At 36.5% G+C, this 22,614-nt stretch overlaps 1 protein-coding gene across 2 annotated transcripts in view; it reads right to left on the bottom strand.

The window, feature by feature from the left end:
• The window catches only part of PTPRQ (protein tyrosine phosphatase receptor type Q), a 141,860-nt gene extending 119,485 nt beyond the window's left edge, over positions 1–22,375 (bottom strand). For both annotated transcript variants that reach the window (XM_055712885.1, XM_055712886.1), the window contains exons 1-14: positions 22,328–22,375; positions 19,033–19,170; positions 18,297–18,432; positions 16,934–17,188; positions 15,216–15,433; positions 11,510–11,696; positions 11,083–11,367; positions 9,126–9,410; positions 8,173–8,442; positions 6,746–7,006; positions 5,126–5,256; positions 4,816–4,945; positions 690–840; positions 107–213 (exon numbers count right to left, since the gene is read on the bottom strand). In XM_055712885.1, coding sequence (XP_055568860.1) covers positions 107–213; positions 690–840; positions 4,816–4,945; positions 5,126–5,256; positions 6,746–7,006; positions 8,173–8,442; positions 9,126–9,410; positions 11,083–11,367; positions 11,510–11,696; positions 15,216–15,433; positions 16,934–17,188; positions 18,297–18,432; positions 19,033–19,170; positions 22,328–22,375 — 2,602 coding nt within the window. The remainder of the gene's footprint in view (positions 1–106; positions 214–689; positions 841–4,815; positions 4,946–5,125; positions 5,257–6,745; positions 7,007–8,172; positions 8,443–9,125; positions 9,411–11,082; positions 11,368–11,509; positions 11,697–15,215; positions 15,434–16,933; positions 17,189–18,296; positions 18,433–19,032; positions 19,171–22,327) is intronic.
• Between the last annotated feature and the right edge of the window lie 239 nt (positions 22,376–22,614).

The raw sequence follows: 22,614 nt of genomic DNA, 5'->3' as shown, positions 1-22,614 counted from the left end.
AACGCATTGATGTAATAAGGAATAGCTTTTCTTAGACAACACTTTAAAATGTAACGACCCTAATTATCTGAAATCGTGAAAAATTATTAATAAACCATAAACCTACAGGTGCTAATCTTGAGGATGGTGGGGTGACTTCTTTTTAATCCATTGGTTGTCACAATACTGATTAAGAAATCGGTGCCTGGCAGAAGACTCTCAAATCTGGACATTCTACAAAGATTTAAAAAAAAGATATTGTGTTCTTTAAGATTTAAAAAATGCATGTATCTTCAGATGTTGATTCCTTATAGTATTATGGATGTTATTTACGCATGATGTGTGTATACATGTGTATATGCTGTCGGTCAAAAACTATTTTAGTTTGATAAAATCTTAAATAGGATGCATCACGCTATAGCTCACAGCAAGTTCAAGTACTAGAAAGTCTTAAAACATTAAACATCCAGACTCCAGTGCATTATTTTATCTTAAATCCTTTGCACAAACACATTATATGAGATTTGTAATTTGTTAAAAAATGCAATTCTTAAAATCATCTTTTTTCACATGGGTATAGTAATGTATATCAACTAAAACATCAAATACATATCACATATAGGTAATGCTGCAGGCTAGTTATTTCAAATATACAGTGAAACATCCATTTTGAGTTCATGTCAGTTATTTTTCAAATGCAATCCTCATACCTTACACCAGAAGGTAACATTTTGTCCTCACTGAAGACCTTACTGTTTATTGAAAGAACATATCCATCAAACATATTTTGGGCTGGTGGCCAGGTAACAGCTATTGATTCAGAGTCTCTGCTATAGTTCAGATACTTAACTGCGCTTGGTACTGTGTGACAATAAAAAAAATGCATTACTTTAAAAATACATTTAAAATACATTACTTTACCACAGGATTCATCTGAATGCAACGAAAACTCCGCAAAAGTTATGTCAGGTCTTTGCTTGTCTCAAGGACACACAGACTAATACCATTGTGGTACCATGTATAGGGACTTCCATTATCCACAAGATCCAGAGCCAAACTGCTGGCTGCTCTGTAATGCTACTTCATGCAGTTCTGACCTCACTGATATGGAGTTCCTTAAAAATGGACGATTCCTCAAGAAATGTCACTTTAAGAGATAACATACTGGGCTGAGATCAAAGTCCCCACTAGCACAGTACCTTGTATTCAACAGTGGCCAAGAGCATGTATCCACAGAAAAGCAAGATTTGCATAGAGTGATAATCCCCTTTGGTAACCTGCTAGACTGCAGTTTGCAGCCCAAGGATTTCCTGAACCAAAGGTGATTTCTGAGAATTTAGTAAACCTCGGTGATTTCTCTTTTATGAATGTCTTCAGTCTCCACTTGAACCTACAACCACAATCATCACACAAAATATCATGTGGCCATAAGTCCTGCAATTTACCTATAAATCTGACAAACATCCATTACCTTTTGCTTGTTTTCTACTTGCTCTCTTCTACTTTCAAGTCCTTAGTTCTTGTAACAGAAATGTCAGTGAACTATCATTTCTTACTCACTCCATAACTACCTCTCCAAGACTTATCCTTTCACAAGTGATTTTACATTACATCATTGCTCTTGTCTCAGTTTTAGCTCGGTGGTTCCTTAAATTTAAAACACTACATATCTTTGATCACACTTGATGCCCTCCTATGAACCTTTTTGATTGCATCAACTATGCTTTACTTTTTTCATATTAGGGACCTGTTAGAGGAAAATATAAAACGCCAGATCCAACAGCCTGAGAGGTCATGTTGCCAGGCCCAACCTGTAGCAAGGCTGAAGCTGTATTCCCAGCAGGCACACACACAGAGAACACATATATACACCACATGTATACACATACATGTGGCTGGCCACACAGATCACAGACAGACACTCAGAGCACTCACACAAACACAGACAGCACCAATGGCCTCATCCTGCTCGCCTCTCCAGCTGGGACTGGAGGTCCACTAGTAAGAATACTTATATACATACATACAATGTGGATCTCCCCAGCAGTTGGGCTCAGACACTCAGGCTGACCAGTAGATGCCCTTGGATCCCAGTCTCCTCAGTTGCTGGCACACACACAGAGCTCACCAGGACTTTCCAGGTCCCAACAGGTGACCCACCCTGTGCTCTCACCCTTAGGGATACACAGATGCTCTCACACCCAGAGCTGGCCCAACCACCCCCTTGCTCCTATGCCACTTGACCTACCGACCAACTCATCCAGCTGGATCTCACTAGCAGTCACACACTCACTCACACACCCACACTCACTATAGATGCTGTACCACAGACACAAGGGCCCTCTGACTTGTGGCACAACCCCAACTGCAGCACTCATGCTCCTGTACACACTTGCGCACACAGAATAGGAAGGAGTTAGAAAAGGATGTAATAAGACAGACAGATTGTGCTGATCAGGTGCAGGGCACAGTCAGACATTTACATGTGGTGAGTCATTTTTATCCCCTTAGCCCTCTATTTTCCCAGACTTGTTTTTCCCCAAATCACCCCTCCCTTTTCCTGCCTTTGATTCCTCCCTCAAGCATCCCATAATAAGCCCTGTGCAATCCCAAACTGCTTTTCCATGGCATCCCATAACATGTCCTACACGCCTAGGCAGTAATCCCCCTTAGCACAAAACGTGATCCAGAGAGCTCCTCCTGATGATCTGTCTGGATGGGCTCTATACTTGGACACAGGGGCTGAGGCTGAGAGCCCTGGGAAGGACCTGGACAGGCTGTCCATTCCTCAGGAGTCCGTAGTTAGGGTTCCTGCTTGCCACTGTGTTCCTCTGGGCTTGTGGAGATGGACCTTTGAATTGCTCCTGTGATGGGCCTTGGAGTAGCCTCACAGGGTATTATGCGGGCTACCATTCTTGCCATTGCCTCTCTGGGCACCTTTGTGGGTGTGCAGGTGAACTGTTATCATACAGCCTAACAGCACCAGAACTGCATGCTGTATTCAAGAGGCAAGAGTACCTGGATTCCTATAGACAATACAGCGATGTTTTCTGTTTTGTCCTATAATCTCTCCTAACATCCCAGCTGCTTTTTACTCTGCTGATGAGCAATCGATTTTTTTTTTTTTCACGGAACTATCCATAATATACTCAAGATATTGCTCCAGAGAGAGAACAAGCAGCTCAGAGCTCACCATGTATGTGTGAAGTTTGGGTTATTTTTGCTTTGTGTATCACTTTATGCTTATTTATGCTGAACTGTATCTGACATTTTAACATCCAGCCACTGAGGCATACTCGGTCTTCTCCACAGTTACTGTTTGCTAGTTCTCATCTTTACTATTCTAAGCAACCTTACATCAGCAAACTCTGTCATTGTTGTGTGTGCTCACTCTTCTAGATCATTTATGAACGTGTTGGACAGAAAAAGTCCTAGAAGTCTTCTGACAGCTTCTCTCCACTGTGAAAACTATGTTTATCTGCTATTCCCTGACGTTAGGTCAATTTAAAAGACAGGCTGCTATCAATCATATCTCCTTTACCACGTATTTGATGAATCCTTGAAAGAATCCAAAAATGTTTTTGAGGCATAGTTTTCCTATACTAGCAAGATCTTTCCTTGTTCTGCCTCTAAATGATAAGATACTATGTAGTTTATTATTAGCTATAACTTTACAACAAAAAAAGCAATGCAATAGTGGATGTATCTCTAGAGTGAAGACAGCATCAGAACAACTGCTGAGTTAGTCTGCTAGCCAAGAATAGTGACACTGCTAGTCTATCCAGGTTTTATCTAGAGTTAACGACTAGAACTCTTTTCTTCCCACACCATGAATCCCTACGCCCAAGATGAAGGTGCCATTTTCCATTGGAGCAGGATATCTCAGTATCTATGGCACTGTACGTTACTGGAGAAAGAGAACAGCTCAGAGACTCATCTCTTAATGTAGATTCATTGGAATAAGAACATGACGCTTATTGAAAGAAGCAGCAAGACTGAACTGATATAACTCTGAAATTATTATCTCAAGAAAGTATGTGAAGGTTACTGGCCAGAATACTTACTTCCTAATGATATCTGGATAGACTTATTCACAGTGCTATCAAAAAGAAGCAATATGATAGTGTTACAAGAGAAAGTCTGATACGGACAGAGAGGAGAATCATCATTCCAAAAATGAAAGAACCCTTCAGAATGAACATACATGCTCGAGTGAGAAAAAGCAGCAGAAAAATATGACTCAAAGGGATCTTAACTTAGAAAGGAAAAAAAGTAACAATTTGACATGTACAATGGAAGGAAGCCACTAATAGCAAGGAAAAGAACTGGAATCGAATACAACCATGCTGCTGAGAATCAAATGTCCTAACCCAAAGTAAATGTAAATGTAGAAGCCCAAATTTAGTCCAGATGTAAGGGGAGGTCAATGAGAGAATATCATAAAACTAATTTACTTCTGAACACTTAAGTGTGTTCAAACTCAGCACTGAAGTGAGAAACTAAACATTAAAGAGAAGTCGTAAGAAAAGAGATTTTGTTGTCTGTAATGTTGGTAGCCAGACAGTGTGCAAGTATGAGTTACTAGACTGTATACCTGCTTGATTCATTATGAAGTTAACATTGGTAGTCCTTTGTACACTGTGACCCTATTCAAATTCTTAAAGTACACAAGCAGTTAAAGAATAAGGAAAATAACAATGAAAGCAAATAAGGAGAAAACAATAAAGATGATTGAATTACTTTTGCCTATTAGGGACAAAAATAAAATTCAAGCAGAAAGCAAAACATACAGATGCAGCAAAACAAATGCTAAATTTGAAAACATTGTGATCTCACCTGTCTGTATTTCCTTTGTCACAAAAATACTGTCTCTGAAACCTTCCTTTTCTGTTCGAATTGTAAAGTTGTACAGCTTACCAGGAGTAAGGTTGGAAAATGTTGCTTTTTCTTGCTTGACCTTCTGGACCTAGAAAACCACATACAGCTTTCACAGAATTGCTTGCAAATTTTGCTTATATTATGTAAATCATACCTCCACCTATTTTAATGCAAAACACAGCCTTTAATTTAACCTCTGATTACTTAATTGAAGACTTTGAAAAATAACTGCATTGCCTATATACAAGTAGTCTTTTAAAAAACATACCCTGAAAGCACTTGCACAATTGGCACATGTAACTTCGTATTGCTGAAAATCTCCATCAGCACGGTCCCAAGCAATCTGTATGGAAGTGTCTGTAACATTACCTTCTCGTACATTGACTGGAGCAGCCAGACCTATAGAAGAACATAAAACACATTACTGTTCAATCCAAGACTTTGTTCAATCCAAGACTTTTTATATCTCCTATAGAGACATAAAAATGAAGACAATCAGTAACAGATTCAAACAAACAGAGGACAAAATCTGATCGCAGTCATACAAACACACAGACATTTCAAAATAGAAAAATGTAGAAAGAACAAAGAAATAACACTACTAATATTTTTAAAAAGTTGCTTGCTTGTTTATCTTTAAATTACATGGGGCTGAACAGGCATTTCCTCCTGAAGATAGAGCTGACACTCCTAGGTGGGAAAGTCCTCCAGAAAGAAGTTAATCCCTCCACTGCCACCACCATAGCACTCATAATGTACCTAAACTGTCAGCTTGGAAAAACTGGGTAGACCAGGCAAGACAAATATATTTCATCCCTGATTAGTATAGCCCTGTATGATACCATTCAGATCACATTACAGGGGAGCTTCCACTCTTCTCTGCATCTCTTTCATCCCCACCACAGATATTTCTGGCTGGAATGTACCAAAATTTACACTTCTTTTAAAAACACCTGTATACATGTGAGGGGGCAGTATTTTTTTTCTTCCAAGTTTTTGGGGTCCCAGAAGAGACAGACCAAAACTAGGTGTTCTAAGACAGTTTCACACTAAATTTGGGAAATGCTTTCATAAGATCAATCAAAACCTAAGTTTTTATCAAAATGATTTTAAGAAAAATCAGCTGTCAAGATATTCACTATTTGGGGAAGAAATTGTCTTGCACTCATTCTCCTTTCTGCTTTTGTCCTTTTTATCCTATCTTAATTTTTCCTCTGAAAGAAAGAGAGTAGAAAATAATTTCAAAGGAAAGTGATAGAACAGGAAAATAAAAACTCCTGGAAGTATAATTATAATAAAAAATAAGAAAGTCAAACCATAGAATTTCAGCAGGTATTTTCAAACTGCTTTTAAGTTCTTATTAAAATTCCTTTTTTAAGGCCTTGCTAGAAGGAAACCCCTTTCACTAATACTTTAAAAATGTCTTTGTTATTGAATGTATTGCCTTGAAAAATGGGAAACTCAAGGCATTTATTATATACTTAATTACTTATTACTGGGGGAATAAACTTACTGATTTCAAGACACAGAAGTAACTCCATTGATACTTATCTTCTTGGCTAAAATAAACGGTCAAAATGTGTCTTGTTTCCCATAAGGACAAAAATTTAATACAGCCTAAACTCCTGTAATATTTGCTAGACGATTTATAGGTTTGATATAAAAAATACAATTTAGAGAGTTTAGAAATTACAAGAGAATCATTATATTTTGTTTAAAAAACAGCTAGTGTTTGTATAATTATTAACTGCTTACACAAATATATATCAATGTGATTTTTAAATAGCCTATCTCTTCTACAGCACTGTAATAAAAATAAAGTTAACAGAGTCTACAAATAACGATATATTATGGTGCAATTTTATAGGAATAAACTTAAAATACTCACATGTTTTTATACCAGATACATGGTAAAAGGAGCTCAACATTTTCCCACTTTTTGTGGAAATGCAGAAATCATATTCTGTTCCTGCAGTAAGGTTTTCAATTGTTATTTTACCATCGCTTTTTAAAATGAATGTCACATTAGGTCCTCCTTTACTTGTAACGTATACGCCATCAAATACTCCAATATTGGGCATGTGAACAAATAATACCACAGCATTGCTATAAAACACATAAGGAACTACAATTTGAACAGGCTTGGGCTCTAGAAGAAGAAAAAAAAAAGCCATGTTACATCAATTGAAAATAAATTAAATGAAAACCACAAAGTAAATCTGAAGTAACTGCCCTGAGAAATATTTTTGCTCAGTACAAACAAATAGCTACCATATAGGGTAGCTCAGAAACAATAAACAACCTGATCTTTTTAGGTGTTTATTACTGGAATTCTGCAGCACTTGACAAATCACTTACGAATCAAAGCAAGTTAGGCTTCCAAAGGTATCAAGGAATTACCTTTTCAACCACAACGGCATCAACAAAGTAAATCTGGATAGCTGAAAAGATATACATGAAGGTATATGTGGACGAATGAACATGGAGAGAGACACATTTCATGAATGCAATATCGACGTGTTTTCTTCCCTTACAGCTGGCTCTGACAGCTGTGAAAAATCCCATCTAGAATTCTCTGTCATCTGTGTCTTGAATGGAGTATTAAATCTAATCTTATATAAAAAATAAAAAAAAGACTGTCTGCTACCCTCTCAAATACTGTAATAATTTAGAAAAAAAACAGACAAGGCAGCATTTCATATATCTATAACCTGACAGCTGCAGCCTTTACATACCACATGTATAACAAAATCCTGGCTATTCCTTTCATACATTTAAAAAAAAAAAAAAAAAGATGTTTCAAAAGCATTTAAACATCTTGGTAAACTAAGACTAACCAGAAAGACCCTATGATAAAAAATGTAAAACTTTTTACCTTTCAGCTACCACTGCTTCTAACTCTTAAAGTCCTTTCCCAGCACCTTCTCACCAATAGGGTAATCTCTCTCTCACAGTTCACAGAACAACCAACGCATCTCCAAAAATAATCTGTTTCAACTGTTCTAATATTTTCCTATTTCAGCGCAAATCAATGATTCACCCAATTCCTTCTGTCAGTGGGGACAGGATTTCCAGCTATGGTCCTCACCACAGTTACCAGTACTATCAACGTGTTTTCCAAGGCTGCACCCTCTTTGAAAGTTAACAGCATCTACTTTGCTGTTAAAAATTATCAGCACATTTTACATTCTAGTTTTGATCCTTTGCTATCTAATAAATTGACTTGATCTATCAAATCTGTTAGATGATGGCAACGATAACGAGACTGACGTGTGTATAATAGTCTGTAGTTGCCATCATTAAACAATGTCTTACTTAAAGTGCATTGAATGGTCTTCAGTTCACTCATACTTCCATTATACACACTTGCCACTGCTATTTCATAAGCCATTCCAGGAATTAGGAGATCAACCTTAAACTCTTCTGTGTTGTTTAATAAGATCTTCTTCGTTTCACCTATGTTTGCATTAGGTTTCACTTGAATGTAGGATTCCTGAGCCTCTAGTGGCAGCTTCCAGTGAAGAATTACACTCTCTTCTTGTACATCCTCTGGGTGAATATAAACAGCTGTAGGTGGACTGACAGCTTGATTAAAAAAAATAAAAAATGTCAGTATAAAACCACAGACCAAACTTACTGTCAATTTAAATCACTTCCTAATGATGCCTTCTGGTTTCTTTTTTCTTCTAAAAATGTCATTGTTTTAAGACTACTAATTCATCCAATTTACTTTAAAATAGTTTGCAGACAACTACCTGTTACAGGCAGATTCTGCTTTCTGTTTTCTCATAACAAATAGGAACTTACTTTACAAGCATACTCCCTTCCATTGTATATATACAGAGTAACAAAGATGACACAATCTGAGTCACACTATCTATGCTTAGAAAAATAAATTAATCTGTCTTTGCCTACATAATTTGAGACATCATGGTAATGTTTCTACTTTGCTAAAATTAAATAAACAAACCACAAATCAGTATTTATCAAATAGGATGTCACTACTTCAGAAAATACTAATGTGCTATAAGTAGGTAAATGAGCAAATAAATAAGGGGATAGGTACATCCACCCTTTTGGAAGATTCTGAAGATTAGAATCAGTAAACAGAGAATATAGAAATGAATTCCCTCAACTTTACCCCAATACATCCCAACAAGCCGCAACCTGTACATGGCCTTAAAAATACTTTTGTGCATTGTATTTTCAGTTTAAACTCTGTCTAGAGAAATAAAAAAAACCAAAAACACAGAACATGGATACATCACCTGTTGTGATTAATATAGGCTTCTCATGGCAGCCTAGAGTTTCTTTCTCTGACATGGTCTGTAAATATACCTGATACTGATGATAAGGTTTTACATTTCCTATTACTATTGAAGTCTTGCTTTTTTCAACCAGTAACTGTTTCCAGATGTTGGTTTCAGTATCCAAAACGTTGAGGAGGTAGTAATGAAAAGAAGCACTGGATGAATGCTGTGGAGGCTTCCACTTTAAATGTATTTCTGCAGATGAAACATATGTAGCCTCTAACTTCTGGGAGTGCAATGACCCTATTGAATAAGATTAGGAATAGAAATGGGATAATAGCTTCTGATGCCTTTTACCAGTAACATTTTTCTGTTAAATACAGCCTGAAAAGCTAACAGTACACACTCACATACATGCTAAATAGTATGAGAGCAAATAAAACAAAGTAACTTGGATAGTGTATCTAATGTTGGTAGGCAGGGGAATATTCCTACTGTCTGATTTTTCTGAATCACCTAGCTCTTGAAACAGAACTCAGTCTCCCCACTTAGGTCTTCTCTTGTATTTCAGTCAGATTGGAAACATTAAAGTTTGATGTTTGTAAGACAAATGCTACGAATTACCCAAGCTGGTTTAAACCTGGTCCTAATGATTTAAATGGCAAACTCCACTGAATTTTAGAAGATGCTCAATGCATGCTGTTTTTATCAATCATTTTAAAATAGTTCTTTACATGTTGCCTACACCTCTTCAAACAATTCAGTCACTAGTATAATAATTAGTAAATTGTTCTGATTTTCCTTGCCCGGACAATGATGCTTCTGTAGATAACAATGTTGCAGCTGAAATGTTGATTTCTGAGGTAAAACACATATTTGCTTCTCATAGGAGAAAGCAGGAATATCTTTTCTTCGTTATAGAGGCAACTTGCGTTACAAGGTCTTATACACAGAAAACAAACCATCTGGTTAGAGAAGAGAGAGGCTGATAGGCACAGGAGATGACAGGACTTTCAAGTGCACTAAAGCAGCCCAGGAGAAGAAGTGAACTGTACAAAATGTACTTGCTGGAGAAAAGGAACAGCGTCTTTCCCCTCAGGAAAATATTGTATTTTTTTCAGACTTGAAGTAAATGGACCTCTGTCTCATATTTGACTGCCTTGCCAGAACTGGTAAAAATGTTAGGGCAGTATGTTTTATTTAATTCTGAAAATCAGACTGTTTTCTCGGTACCACATAAACAGGAACATGGAGAAAATGTGCACCTAAAATTGTATCCATGAAGTAGTTTTTCCTTGAGGACATCTTCATTTGATCACCTTTAGATGCAAAGGTATTCTTCATCTCTACCAGCTGGTAGGTTTCATTTGGCTTCATTCAGATAGGCTTTACTTTAACACAAGTTAATTGGTTCACAAGTTTTTCTCATTCCATACTGCATCATGCAACAGGTCAAAACACAATGGATATTTAACCCGTAAAGCTCATCTTAATATTAACTGCAGATATACAGGAATAACCTCCTTATTCCAACAAAATCTTTTACTTCAGATTGGAAAGCATGCTTTTGCATTTCACCAGTGTGGCCAAAAAATACCTTACCGCTACTCTAACATCCAGCTTTACCTTTGGACATCAGTAGGAATCCGGTGAGTAAAATTATGGCAAGAATGATCTTTAAAAATATACTTCACAGAAACATAATTTGTAGCTGGCTTTCTGCTTCCAGCAATCAAAAACTCCCAAGTTGTTTTTTTTTTTCTCATCAAGCCAAATAAAGCATTTTAGCACAAAAGGAAAATGAAGACCTTGGAATTCACTCTACAAACTGGTAAATCCTGGATTCTGAATTCATGTTCAGATTTATGTAAATTTTCAGACAAATTATCAGCACAAGGAACAGTATAATTAAAGGGAAAAATTTAAAAGCGTATGATTGTCTGGGTATTACTGCTATTTTATTTTTCTAACTTACTTGTTTCTACCTTCAGAATTGGACTTAAGATAGTCTGTGCTCCTTCTGGGTTCCTTGCTGCTAATAAAAACCTGTAGGAAAGGCCAGGAGACAACTGCATAATTTTTGTTTGAGTTGTATTCACAGGCAAATTCAGAATGTATGGTTTCCATTGATGAAAATAGTACTTAATTATAAGTGCAAAGTCTGACTTAAGCCAGTTGTCCATATTACTCCACATAAATACAGCTTCAGTTGTATTGACATCACGCACACTAAACGTGAAGTTTTCTGGTACCAGAGGTACTGAAAAAGAACAACAAAAAATGGAAAAACAAATTAAAAAAATGAAAACCTTTTTCTCTTTTTATATTTATATCTTCAAATATAAATATAATTGGGGGAAGGCTTTTAAAAATAAATGCAAAAGATTGGAACAAATAGTTACATTCGTATTCACAAATATATGGTAATTGTATATAGCAGAAAAATCCTGTGAAGAAATAGCCTGGACCAGTAGGATCTCTCTGAAGGGCGTAGCAGTCAGTTTCATTTTCTGGTATCATTGACAAAGTTGAGAGACCAGCCTTTAGAAGATAAGGAGATTCATTTGTCCACAAGAGCTGACCTTCTTCCTACATTGAAAAAAATTAAATAAAACCTCCATGTATTTTTACATTGTATTGATGAATTAAGGCTTTTCTCATTGAAGTGTACCTCCTAAACATCCAAAATTTACACACTTCATTTATACAAATTAATTTTATAAGTAAATATTTCAGTGTAAAGTTATACCCCTTCTATTACAAAAGATCACAAGGTAATAACATAATACAATATAAGCCACCTAAGGTTGATGTAGAGTGTTTGATCATTACAAACAATCCTTTAAAAAAAAATCAACATTAATCACATAATCTAATAATCATGGATGGATAATTTTCTACAAATGTTACTCACTAAAAAAATTGAGTTAGTCAAAAATATTAATAAATCTGGTATGAAAGAAAGAAAGTTTAGCTGAAAAAAATCCAGGGCTAGATTCACAATCAGATGAGCAAATGCTGTCTGTCCCCCTTTCCCTTACTTGCTGGTAGCTCACCAGTTAAGACACTCAATCACACCTGACTCGACGTTTCTAACCTTTGAGGTACTTTCAGTTTCTCCAGCAGAGCTCTACAAATACTAGACTAGGGTAACATGATATTCTGCGGGAAAGATGTTTGCAGAACATGCTCACAGCACTGCAATGCAGACCCCTCAAGTGGGAGACAGGTTTCAGTCTCCACTGCACTAACATCTACAGGGGATGAATAAAAACCCAAACACATTTATGCATGACATCGGAGCACTCTCAGGAGGTATACTAGCATAAGTGCTTTCATGCATAGCAAATCAGTGGTACTACAGTCTAAGTCAGGGGTCCTTAAACTACGGCCCGTGGGCTGGATACGGCCCCCCAGGGTCTGCAATCCGGCCCCCGGTATTTACAGACACACACACCCCCTCGCCGGGGGTTGGGGGGGAAACCAAGCAGCCGCAGATGACTGCCTGCCACTGCATCCGCGCAGGCCCCCTGGTTAAAAAGTTCGAGGACCCCTGGTCTAAGTAAATGCTTTAAGTACTGTAATGGAGAAATGCTGAGGTACCAACGTAACTTAAGACTTCTGTTGCTTTCCCATTTTGTGAAAGATATTCAAAAGGGGAAGCGGGAGGAGGAAAACATTTTTTTTCCATTTCTCTGAGAAAACAACAAAAAATCGTGTTTGTTGAGACTAAGCCTATTTTTTTTCAATTCATCCATTGAGTTTATAAAAAAATAAAATAAATAAGTCTTTCATTTTCCCAAGGCAGCAAAGATTTTCAGCAGTGTGAAATAATTCAACTTGACTTTCTGGAGGACTTGTGTGTCGAGACTGCCATTTCAAAAATACTGTGTAGATCAATGCATATTTTTTTCTTATACTGGTCTTCTGGGACACCAGAGTTAACTACAAAGAGGGGAAGGCACAACATACTACTGTGATACAAAGGTCTGTAGCAGGGCTTATAAGAGAAACATTAGTAAACAGTCTTTGACCACCTTTTCCACTTCCTAACTCTGAAGAAGTGCAGAGTGTCATGACAGATTTGAGGATGCCACCAAAGCGGTTGATTCATTCTTACCTAGTGGACTGCCCTACATCACATCTCCAGGGTCCCTGTTGTCTTTCACAAGAATGCTCACCCTTGCCAGGAAGGGTTTGAATCCAGATACAGATCGAAATAGGGTTAAAGAAGGAGAAACTATGACAACACAAATGCTACAGAACTAATCCTGTTCACAATGCCACTAATTTTTATCACTGTCCCAGTGCTTGGCAGTTTTCCTAAGGCGGCTGAAATCTCCTCAATTAGGTTATAATCTCAATGTTTTTTCATTGAGTATTACAAGTCCCATGGGTACTGAAGGGGAAAAAAAAACTTGAAAACAGATATTTAACTCCCTAATGGTTCAAATACAACAGAGGAAGCAAAAATAATTGAATCTGTGTTTTTTATCTCAGATTTTAAACAAGTCCTGTGATTCCTAGTGTATGCCCCATGATCTTTGAACTCTGGGTTAAGTACAAGTTGGTGCAAGTACAAATGGAGTTCTCCTAAAACAAGAGCAAATTATGACACTGACATTTAGAAAGACTGTAACATGTTCATATGGTACATGAACACACTAATTAAGAACAAATATTTAGGAAAGAAGTGCTTGAAAACAAGCATTTTATAATTTTCCCTTGCTACTCTTAAAACAAGGTACTCGTCTAGTTCATTTAATTGACTAGACTCCCACAAACATAAAAAATGTCTGTAATGATTAAACAGTTAGCCAACAGTCAAATTCCAAGCTGGCGATTAACTTTTTTCTGTCTAATTAGTTTAAAAAGAAAAATCCCCAACCTTTCCAGCACTCTTTCCAACATGCAAAAATATCATGCTTTTATGGGGCATGTATTTCTAGCAGCCTCTTACAAATACTACCTTATTTCTAAAATAAGTTAGTTACGATTAATATCACTATGGTGTAAAAATTACAGCTATTCTAAAATGTCATGCATAAAACTATTACATGTAAAGTGCATATATTACACGTGCTTTCCTAACCAGGAAGGTTACAGTGCATCTCTAACCACAAACCTAGACAGGTCCGTGTTTCCTCAGTTTGCATATTACCCCACTCTGACTTGTTTGTGTAGACCCACTAAGTTATTTAACAGAGCCTGTAAAAAAGAAATTTTCTGTCTATGACATGTTTACCACTTACCTCCTGCACTTACAAATAAATTTTAGGGGTTTTTTACTCTTTTTCACAGAATTTCTTTTAAAATTAATTTTAATAGAACAGTATTACAATTAAATTTCAGAGTATAGATTTTCCAAATTGAAATACCAGTGGCTTTCTCCAACCTGATACTTACCATGAAAGAAGTTTTCACTAAGTCACACCACAGGAAGACAGGATCTCCCATTTCTGGCAGAGTGCCTCCATTTTCAGAGAACTTTTCCAATACTTTTATTTATCTCTGTAGAGATATTTATGTATCTCTGTGTATTCCCAAATCACATACCACATCGCAGTGAGTCATTTAATAACAGCAGAGCTGTTAGTAAGAACCCTCATAACTCAAATATGAGGAGTAGGAAACTTTTTACAAGAAATACCTTGCTCCAATCCCTTCTTTCACTGGCCTATCCAGCATCCATACAGGACAGACCTTGCTGAGCTGAACACTCAACATTTCAGACCTGCACCAAAACTGAGAGCCAACCCCAGACTTTTGATATCCATAGTAACATACATGTAGAACAAGATTTAAAATCTGGTAATGCAGCACCACCTACAGGCAAAACAATATCCCTGTGAAGTACTCATAAACAGAAAGAAAAATTAAACAGGTTATGCATGAACTATGCCTTTTTTTCCCAGCTATGGCCCACTAAATATTTCCACTGTTTCTAAATAGGAAGAAATAACGGTTACTCTTTTAACTACTAACAACTATACAAACAAATAACCAATTTACAGTGTGACATTATTTTATTCCAAAGAATTGGGCTCTACATATCAAAATTTTCCTTCTTCCATATATGTAATAGCAAAGAAGATAAAATAGACTGACCTTTAGGTCATTGAGACCCGTCCATAGCATGATTATTTGACTAAATGTCTGGAGATAAGACAAAATAAAACCACGTTCTTCTTCATTCCCTATATCAAGAAGATGCGCCCCTCGTGAAGACATTTCACATATTTGTTGTGCCACATTCCATGGCTTGCTCTCTTTACCCATTCGATAGCAGCTGCTTTGGAATGCCACCCATCCTTGGGAACAGGTGCCTATAGGTGAACAAGGGCAGGATTTTAAAGATGTTCCGTACCATTCATGGGAGCGGTACAGTTTAAGATATTTTTATAATTACACAGACATTTTGATGATGATAACCCTTAATTCACGATTGCAAACCCCTAAAAAATCAATAATTATGAATCAACACTCCTTCAAAATTCTGACTGTCTTAAAAAATCTGATTGACTGAATTAAGAGTATCAGCTACAACCCACTGAAATAAAAAAGAGATTCATTAATTTTTATGCTACTCTAGGAGAAAATTCATTCTTTAAGCTTAGTGTCCAATGGTTCATTTTTTAAATTTTAAACTTGAAATTAATATGAAATTAAAACAAACAACTGAAGATGGTTTTAATAGTTTCCTGAGTTTTAAAAAAAATAACTATTTCCCTGAATTTGAGCCTATACAATCCTTTTTCTGTGTTCCTAATTTTAAAGATTTTAAATTGCACTGTCAGAATAGCACATTTAAAGCAATGAAGTTATCCAATTGTTATACAATACAATGAAGTTATACAATTCAGAATCCTGCCTCCTTCACAGCACTTCTAACAAAACACCAGAGCTAGGTTAGCCACTCAGCAGTACAAAACCATTCACTTTGAACACTGGCAAAGAGTGTTCCAAATCCTTACCACATTCAGGATTTTCCCTGTCTTTTCATTGAAACTATAGAGCAAATTCAATCCATACACTGAGATAATTACAATGCTTAAGCTCAACATTCACTTGACTATTTTAGACTGCAAAAAATAGTTAGCTTAAAATATTCACACATACAAATTTGAATTCTTGCTCCTAAAATTACTAAGAAAAATTAATGAGAAATAACCTATGCTATTAGCATTCAATTTCTTTCAGCTTTCTAGAAATGAAACAATGCACATCTGTCGCAGCACTATCAAAACTAGCCGGCTGCAACAAGGCTTTTACCATCCCATACCAGGTTAACCTCTGTATGTAGTTCCTGTGCCTTGCCTCAACACAGCCACCAATCCCCCACAAGGTTTCAAAAGTTCATCTACTGTCCATGCTGTTTCTTCATCCTGTTTCTTGCCTCTGCTACATCCAGGTTCTTCCTTCTCCAGGCTCCTCTTCCAGCCAGCCTCTCCTCATCTGGACACCCTTCTCCTCCCTGCTTCTCCCAGGGCCTCTCCTTGTCTCTCCTGCATCCTCTCTCCACTTCTTCCAGGTCTCTCTTCATCCAGAGCTCCTCTTCCATACCCCTTAGACTTAGAGCTATGTAACTGCTTAACAGGAACCAGCCATTATCCACATCAGCCAACCCACCACCCCTGAAGCCAGCCCATAGCTGTGTATTATCTATGTTAATTAACCTGCCTTCATTCTTCTATAATTCTTCTACACACATCTATTATATATTGTAAAATGGAATACAGGCTTTTTACAATTTAATCTTAACTCTTCTGGAAAATATGCAGTGCTCCCTTGCATTCACTGTGACTGCAACAAACTCTAACATATACCTGTTTCAGCTTGAATGTCCAGTGACTGAGACACATTTATAAATTTAAGATGCAATTGTTCAAATATAAACTGAAATGTATGTAAGGTGGCAGGTGCCAAATTAGTCCATACAAAGAATCCACTGGAGTTTTTTATAATCTGAGAAGTATCATTCAGTGAAATGGAGACTGAAAATTCTTTGGTCAGTGTAGTCCAATTAAAAGACACTGTAGTAGCCGTCACAACTGTTTTGATGTCATTTTCTGAAATTCCACCTAGTAGACCAAGAAAAAAATAAATACTGTCTTTAACAAGGGAATAATTAGCTCAAAGTTTTATTGCATTAACATTATTATATATTTCTTTTAAGAAATTATGAGGGATATACACAGTAAAGAAAGAGGTAGTATCAAACCAGAAAATGTCTTACAGAACAATTAAGGCAGCCATGCTTTTCTTTATTGTCACGGTATGTAAACTTATGTCTGAAGCAACCAGAAATATAAGTGCACAGTTTAAGGAATGTTTAACTGTAAAAGTACAGACTTTGCTAGAATATCAGTTAAGTAATAAATGTCAAGTGCAGTAACACATTAGTAGCATAACCATGAATTATCTCCTGTAGCTTGCTGAATGCACGCATCAGCAGAGTCAATGGTTGGTGCAATGTTTTCAACTTACTATGTGTTTTTCACAGTGATGATGTTTGTATTCAGATTCTAGTCTGTATTCCAAAACTAGTATGAGTTTGTAATGTGCGCAAAGGTAATGCTATAAACTTTTTAAAGGGATTAACAAAATTAAGATTAGAAAGCCCTTTCATTCTAGTAATCAGTGGCACTTGTGGTCCTGAACAGATTTACAGCTATAAATGATGTTTTTATAAGTTCACTGGCTAGACTGACAAGTTCTTCTACTAGAAGTCTGTCCCAGGTAGTCACAATACTAAGATCTTCAAGCTATTCATTAACCCTTTTTAAAGGGGGACTCTCATGATGTGAAAACAAAAATATTTAATACTTTTAATTTATATATGACAGACAACCACAACCCCATGTTGATATGAAACTGCCAGGCTTTAAGTAACTTTCTCCGTGGTCTTCTATAAATCTCTTTTCCTAGAACTACTGTAGTATAGCAAAGCCTGTAACATTTAAAAATCTCCCAGACTTTTACATCAGTTAAACATTGCTGAATTGTCAACTAACCAAACAAGTTACAATACAAAATTATTCCTTCTACTCTTCATGATTGTAAAAATACATTGAGGCAAAGTTTCTCAATACATGACTAAGCTCAGGATTACAACCCCTACTTCCTTAAACTTCAGTATTGGACTTAAATATACCAAATACCAGAATATTTTTGTGCTACTCTACTTACGTGTCTTAAATGATTTTACACTTAAGATTCGGCCATTTTTTAGGGATTCTATTGTAATACCATACTTCTTATTTTCCTCAAGCAGAACTGTAGTACTGACTGGTTTGTGTTCAACTTTAGAGATGTTTCTTACATTCTGCAAGTTAGAAGAATTTCTGGATATAACAAAAGTAATAAAAATACAATTCATAACTGATCTATGAATTTTTTGAAAGGGTAGCTTATATTACAGCACAGAAAACTTAAGGCTGCAGTTAAACTGAAAAATACCCAACGCATTTAAAACAAAACATTTTAGAAATCAACTATTAACAAACATCTTCCTATTAAAATCCCCATATTTTCTTTAAGTTCTAGAACATCCTGTGCCCAGAATTTGAACAATACCCTCCCACAGACATCTAGGGGTAGCGTCTGTGCCTCTCCTGGAGAAGTGAAAACTCCTCCTCAAACTACAGTACACTGAAAAACTTGCATATTCTTAACTTTGAACATATGCCTATCTATTCTTATACACCCAAGATACTCAAGAGTCTTTTAAGTCCAACTGGCTTCAATAGGACTCTGTAAGAGTACACATAAATGACATAAATTACAGAATTCAGTACAATTTTTCCAAACTTTATTTGCTATTTTACTTTTTTTTAGAAAAACAAACAAACAATGCTATTAACTACTGCTATCTACAGCTTAAATATGTATGGAACTACTTATCGGTTAGATTGATGAAATTTACTTTTTGACTGAAAGCATCTGCTTGCTGGTATGTTATAATATAATAGTCTGGATCCTCTCCTTTGGGCAATTCAGTCCACTCCATTAAAACTACTCTAGCAGGCTTTTTCACTTGGTCACAGTCTAGACTCTCTGAACCCTGTAACAGAAACATACATGAATACAATTCAGTAGAAAATGTACCTCTACCTAAATAATTACATTCTGTCAATTTTAACTACTTTTACCCAGAACTTGTCAACTAGCAACAGGTTTTATATGAAGCAGTATCACCATCTGTACTGTGTGACACAGAGAGGGTTCATAATTTGTTACAAGTTCTGTAGGTACAGGCTCTATTTTTCTTTCTTTCTCCACAGATGGCCAAACCATGTCAGTTGACCCAAGTATGTCCTACTAGGAAAACAAATCTGTCATTATTTTGGAAACAAGGTCAGAGATTTCACTTGCAATATACATACCGCAATCACAGTTAGCAGTCAAGAGTTGGAGCTCTCAGCCCTATTCTCACATTACACGGTAAAAACTTTAGTGGCATCACTTTCAAAACTTCTAAATATCTCAGAATAATAAACAGCAACATTAAGGATGTAAAGAAATCATTTATTAAACACCTCACTACCAATCCAATTTAGGCATGCCAGTACAAACTTCATTCGGCATTTCAACTTCTTACAGAGGTCAACTCATTCTAGGCACAAGCCTTCCATATTTTTGACACTACTTTTTTAATAATACTACATACCTTTGAAGGACTTTGGCTTAGCTCTTTAGAGAAGCAGGTTCCTTCTGTGGTTGAATTTCATCTGGAACCAGAAACTTATGGGTTCCTTCTAACAGGATATAAACCTGAGCCACACCTCTAAAATTCAGAGAAATTGGGGCATGGGATGCCAATTCCTATCACATAATATTTATTAAAAGATTGCAGTTATGTAACTTAAGTTCCATTTTTATTTTCTATATGAACTGGGACAACAAATAAATGCCATCACTTAGCAATGAACTCAAAATGTAGTTAAAAAAAAACCAACAACAAAAATCAAATAGGAACCTTAGTATACCAAAATAAAAGTTAGGACTTTTATTATTATAATACTTTGTGTTATTCTATAACTCAATCAACCACACAAATAAAAGCAACTTAAAAAGCAAAAACACTCAGTGCTTTCCTATTCCTTAATACAGTATACTCTGGAACTCACTTTGGTTTAAGGTAACTTCTTTTAACTAATGACAAACTAACACAACCACAAATCTATCAAGATCTTAACATTCAGAGTTCAGATGATACTTTTTAAAGTATAAACTTTATAAAGTTTATAAAGCCTTTAATCTCTATAAAACCTTTATAAGAGGATACATACCACCTCTTGGAAGCTCCTGAACTGACTAACAGGACTAACATTGATGGCATACACAAAAGTGTTTACAGAACACTTTTCCATGAAAAGTAGCAGGGTTTTAATTGATGAGTCTATAGCTGGCTTGCGTTCCCTGAAAACAATCTAGTCCAGACAATCCAAAGGGTAAGAAAGTCTGCTTTTAAAGATAATTTAAAAGAAGTATATTTTCCAATAACTGAATTAGCCATTTTTAAAAATTTTCCACCATCAACAATATATATGCCATTTTACCATACTTAAATCTGTACTCCTAGACCCAAAACCAAAAACTGGATTTGCAAGCGTACAAAGAAATTTTACTGTATTTATATCTGAGAAGAAGGATCTAGAATGTCCTTTTTTGTTGCCAGCACCTTGTCAGTTCTTTTTAGGCCCTTACCCAAAGGCTGCAGCAATTTTAAAAGAAAAATTAAACTGACCACTAAGACCTAAGGTTCAAGTCTATCTTCAGGCTAGCTACACACCAGCCAAGAAACCTAAACAACAAACACTTAATAACTGCTGCTATCAACTACTTCTATTGACTACTTCTCAACATACCACTCAAGTAGGCTTCTCAGTCTGAAAAAGAGGCACTTGAGGGGAAATACAACAGAGGTCTATAAAATCTTGAGTAGCCAGAATAAGTGAGCAGAGATTGATTTTTCATTTTCCCTTCAAGTACAAGAACAGTGAAGGATGACATAGCTGGCATGCTCCACATTCAAAGCAAAAAAAAAAAAAGAGGCAGTTTTTCACTATACAGTTTATCTGACAAAGCTTAAAATGAGTACTACAAGTTTCAGTGGGCTTCAGAAGAGGCCAGATAAGTTCATAGAACAGAACTACACTGCAGCTCACCAAATGCACTGCAACCCCATACATCTCAAGACTTTAAGCTGAAAACTATGGGAAACTAACACAGTATAGATAATTATCATATTATGCTATTCTTACAGTCTTCCCCAAGGACCTGCTTTTTGCCACTGCTGGAGGTATGATACTGAACTCACTGAAGTTCTTATTTCACCCCATACTACCATCCTTATGAACCAGACACACTCAACTACTCTGCAACTGTCAGACAACTTCCCTGAGGCAGACCACTGACTGCTGTAGGACAGCTTCCACAAAAAAGCACTTGTTCTCAAGCTCAAAATTGGCCAGCACAACAGGACAATATTAGGACATTCTCAAGGAATATACCAGGCAGCTGGGTACCACAGCAGCATTTCAGCACTCCAAATACATGTCTCTCACCTGCAAAGGAATGGAGTGGTATTTATAACAGTAATTGACAAGAGCTTTAAAATCACCTTTGCTGCAAAGCATGTTAAGCTAAATGTAAAATAAGCCTCCATGTACAGAAACTAAATATAGATAAAAATGGACAAGACTATTGCAAAGCGTACAGAAAATTACATGTGGTTCCTATGCACGCGGTTCTTTTAATAACAGTCAAATTAAACACGAAGCACTAACCCACAAATGGCAGTTTTGGATCCAAAAGTAAAATACTTCTTGCAGAGGTACACTTCCTAAAGGCGTAACCAGAGTATACCCCTGGGTCCCAGAATGACCTTCAATTTCCAGCATCACTGCGCATGTCTCTGCAGTATCCAGAAGGTGACAATTTACACAGCAATATGAGCTAGCTTCGGACTTAAGGATGCTGGTGTCTTTTACTTCTTCTGGGGAACAAAACTGAACTAGAAGCAGCAGGCAATAAAGCAGATGAAGAGCTTCCAACAATTTAAACAGAAGGAAGGCTGGGAACGCTCAGAGGAAATAACAGAGAGTTCCTGTGACTGCCAGAATGACAAAAAAGCAGATCAAATAACAAACCATCAATTTTCAACATTCAATTAGAATATCTATCCACCTTCAAAAAAAGGAACTATTTTGTCTCACCTTAAATATGTATTTTAATAAAAGCAGGAGAAGAATTGTTTGATCCATAGAGAAACGTTGTAGTCCCAGTGCCTGCGTTCGAATCACAACAGCTTCAGAACAAAAATGTGTCACAATGCCCAAGACATAAGAGGAGAAAAACTAACACACATATTCACCTATTTATACTTCACATGGGTAAAGCAGCAGCCAATGGTGCACCCGAGCTTCGTGTCTTTGCTCTGGCCCTGCCTCTTCCCAGCCCTCATATAAAGTTTCCTGAGATCAGCAGGCAGCTACCCTTGAAC

Source organism: Falco cherrug, chromosome 5 (genome assembly GCF_023634085.1).
Source record: "Falco cherrug isolate bFalChe1 chromosome 5, bFalChe1.pri, whole genome shotgun sequence".
Lineage (NCBI taxonomy): Eukaryota > Metazoa > Chordata > Aves > Falconiformes > Falconidae > Falco > Falco cherrug.
Note: the sequence above shows the minus strand (reverse complement) of the source record. Positions and strands in the feature narration are given on the sequence as shown.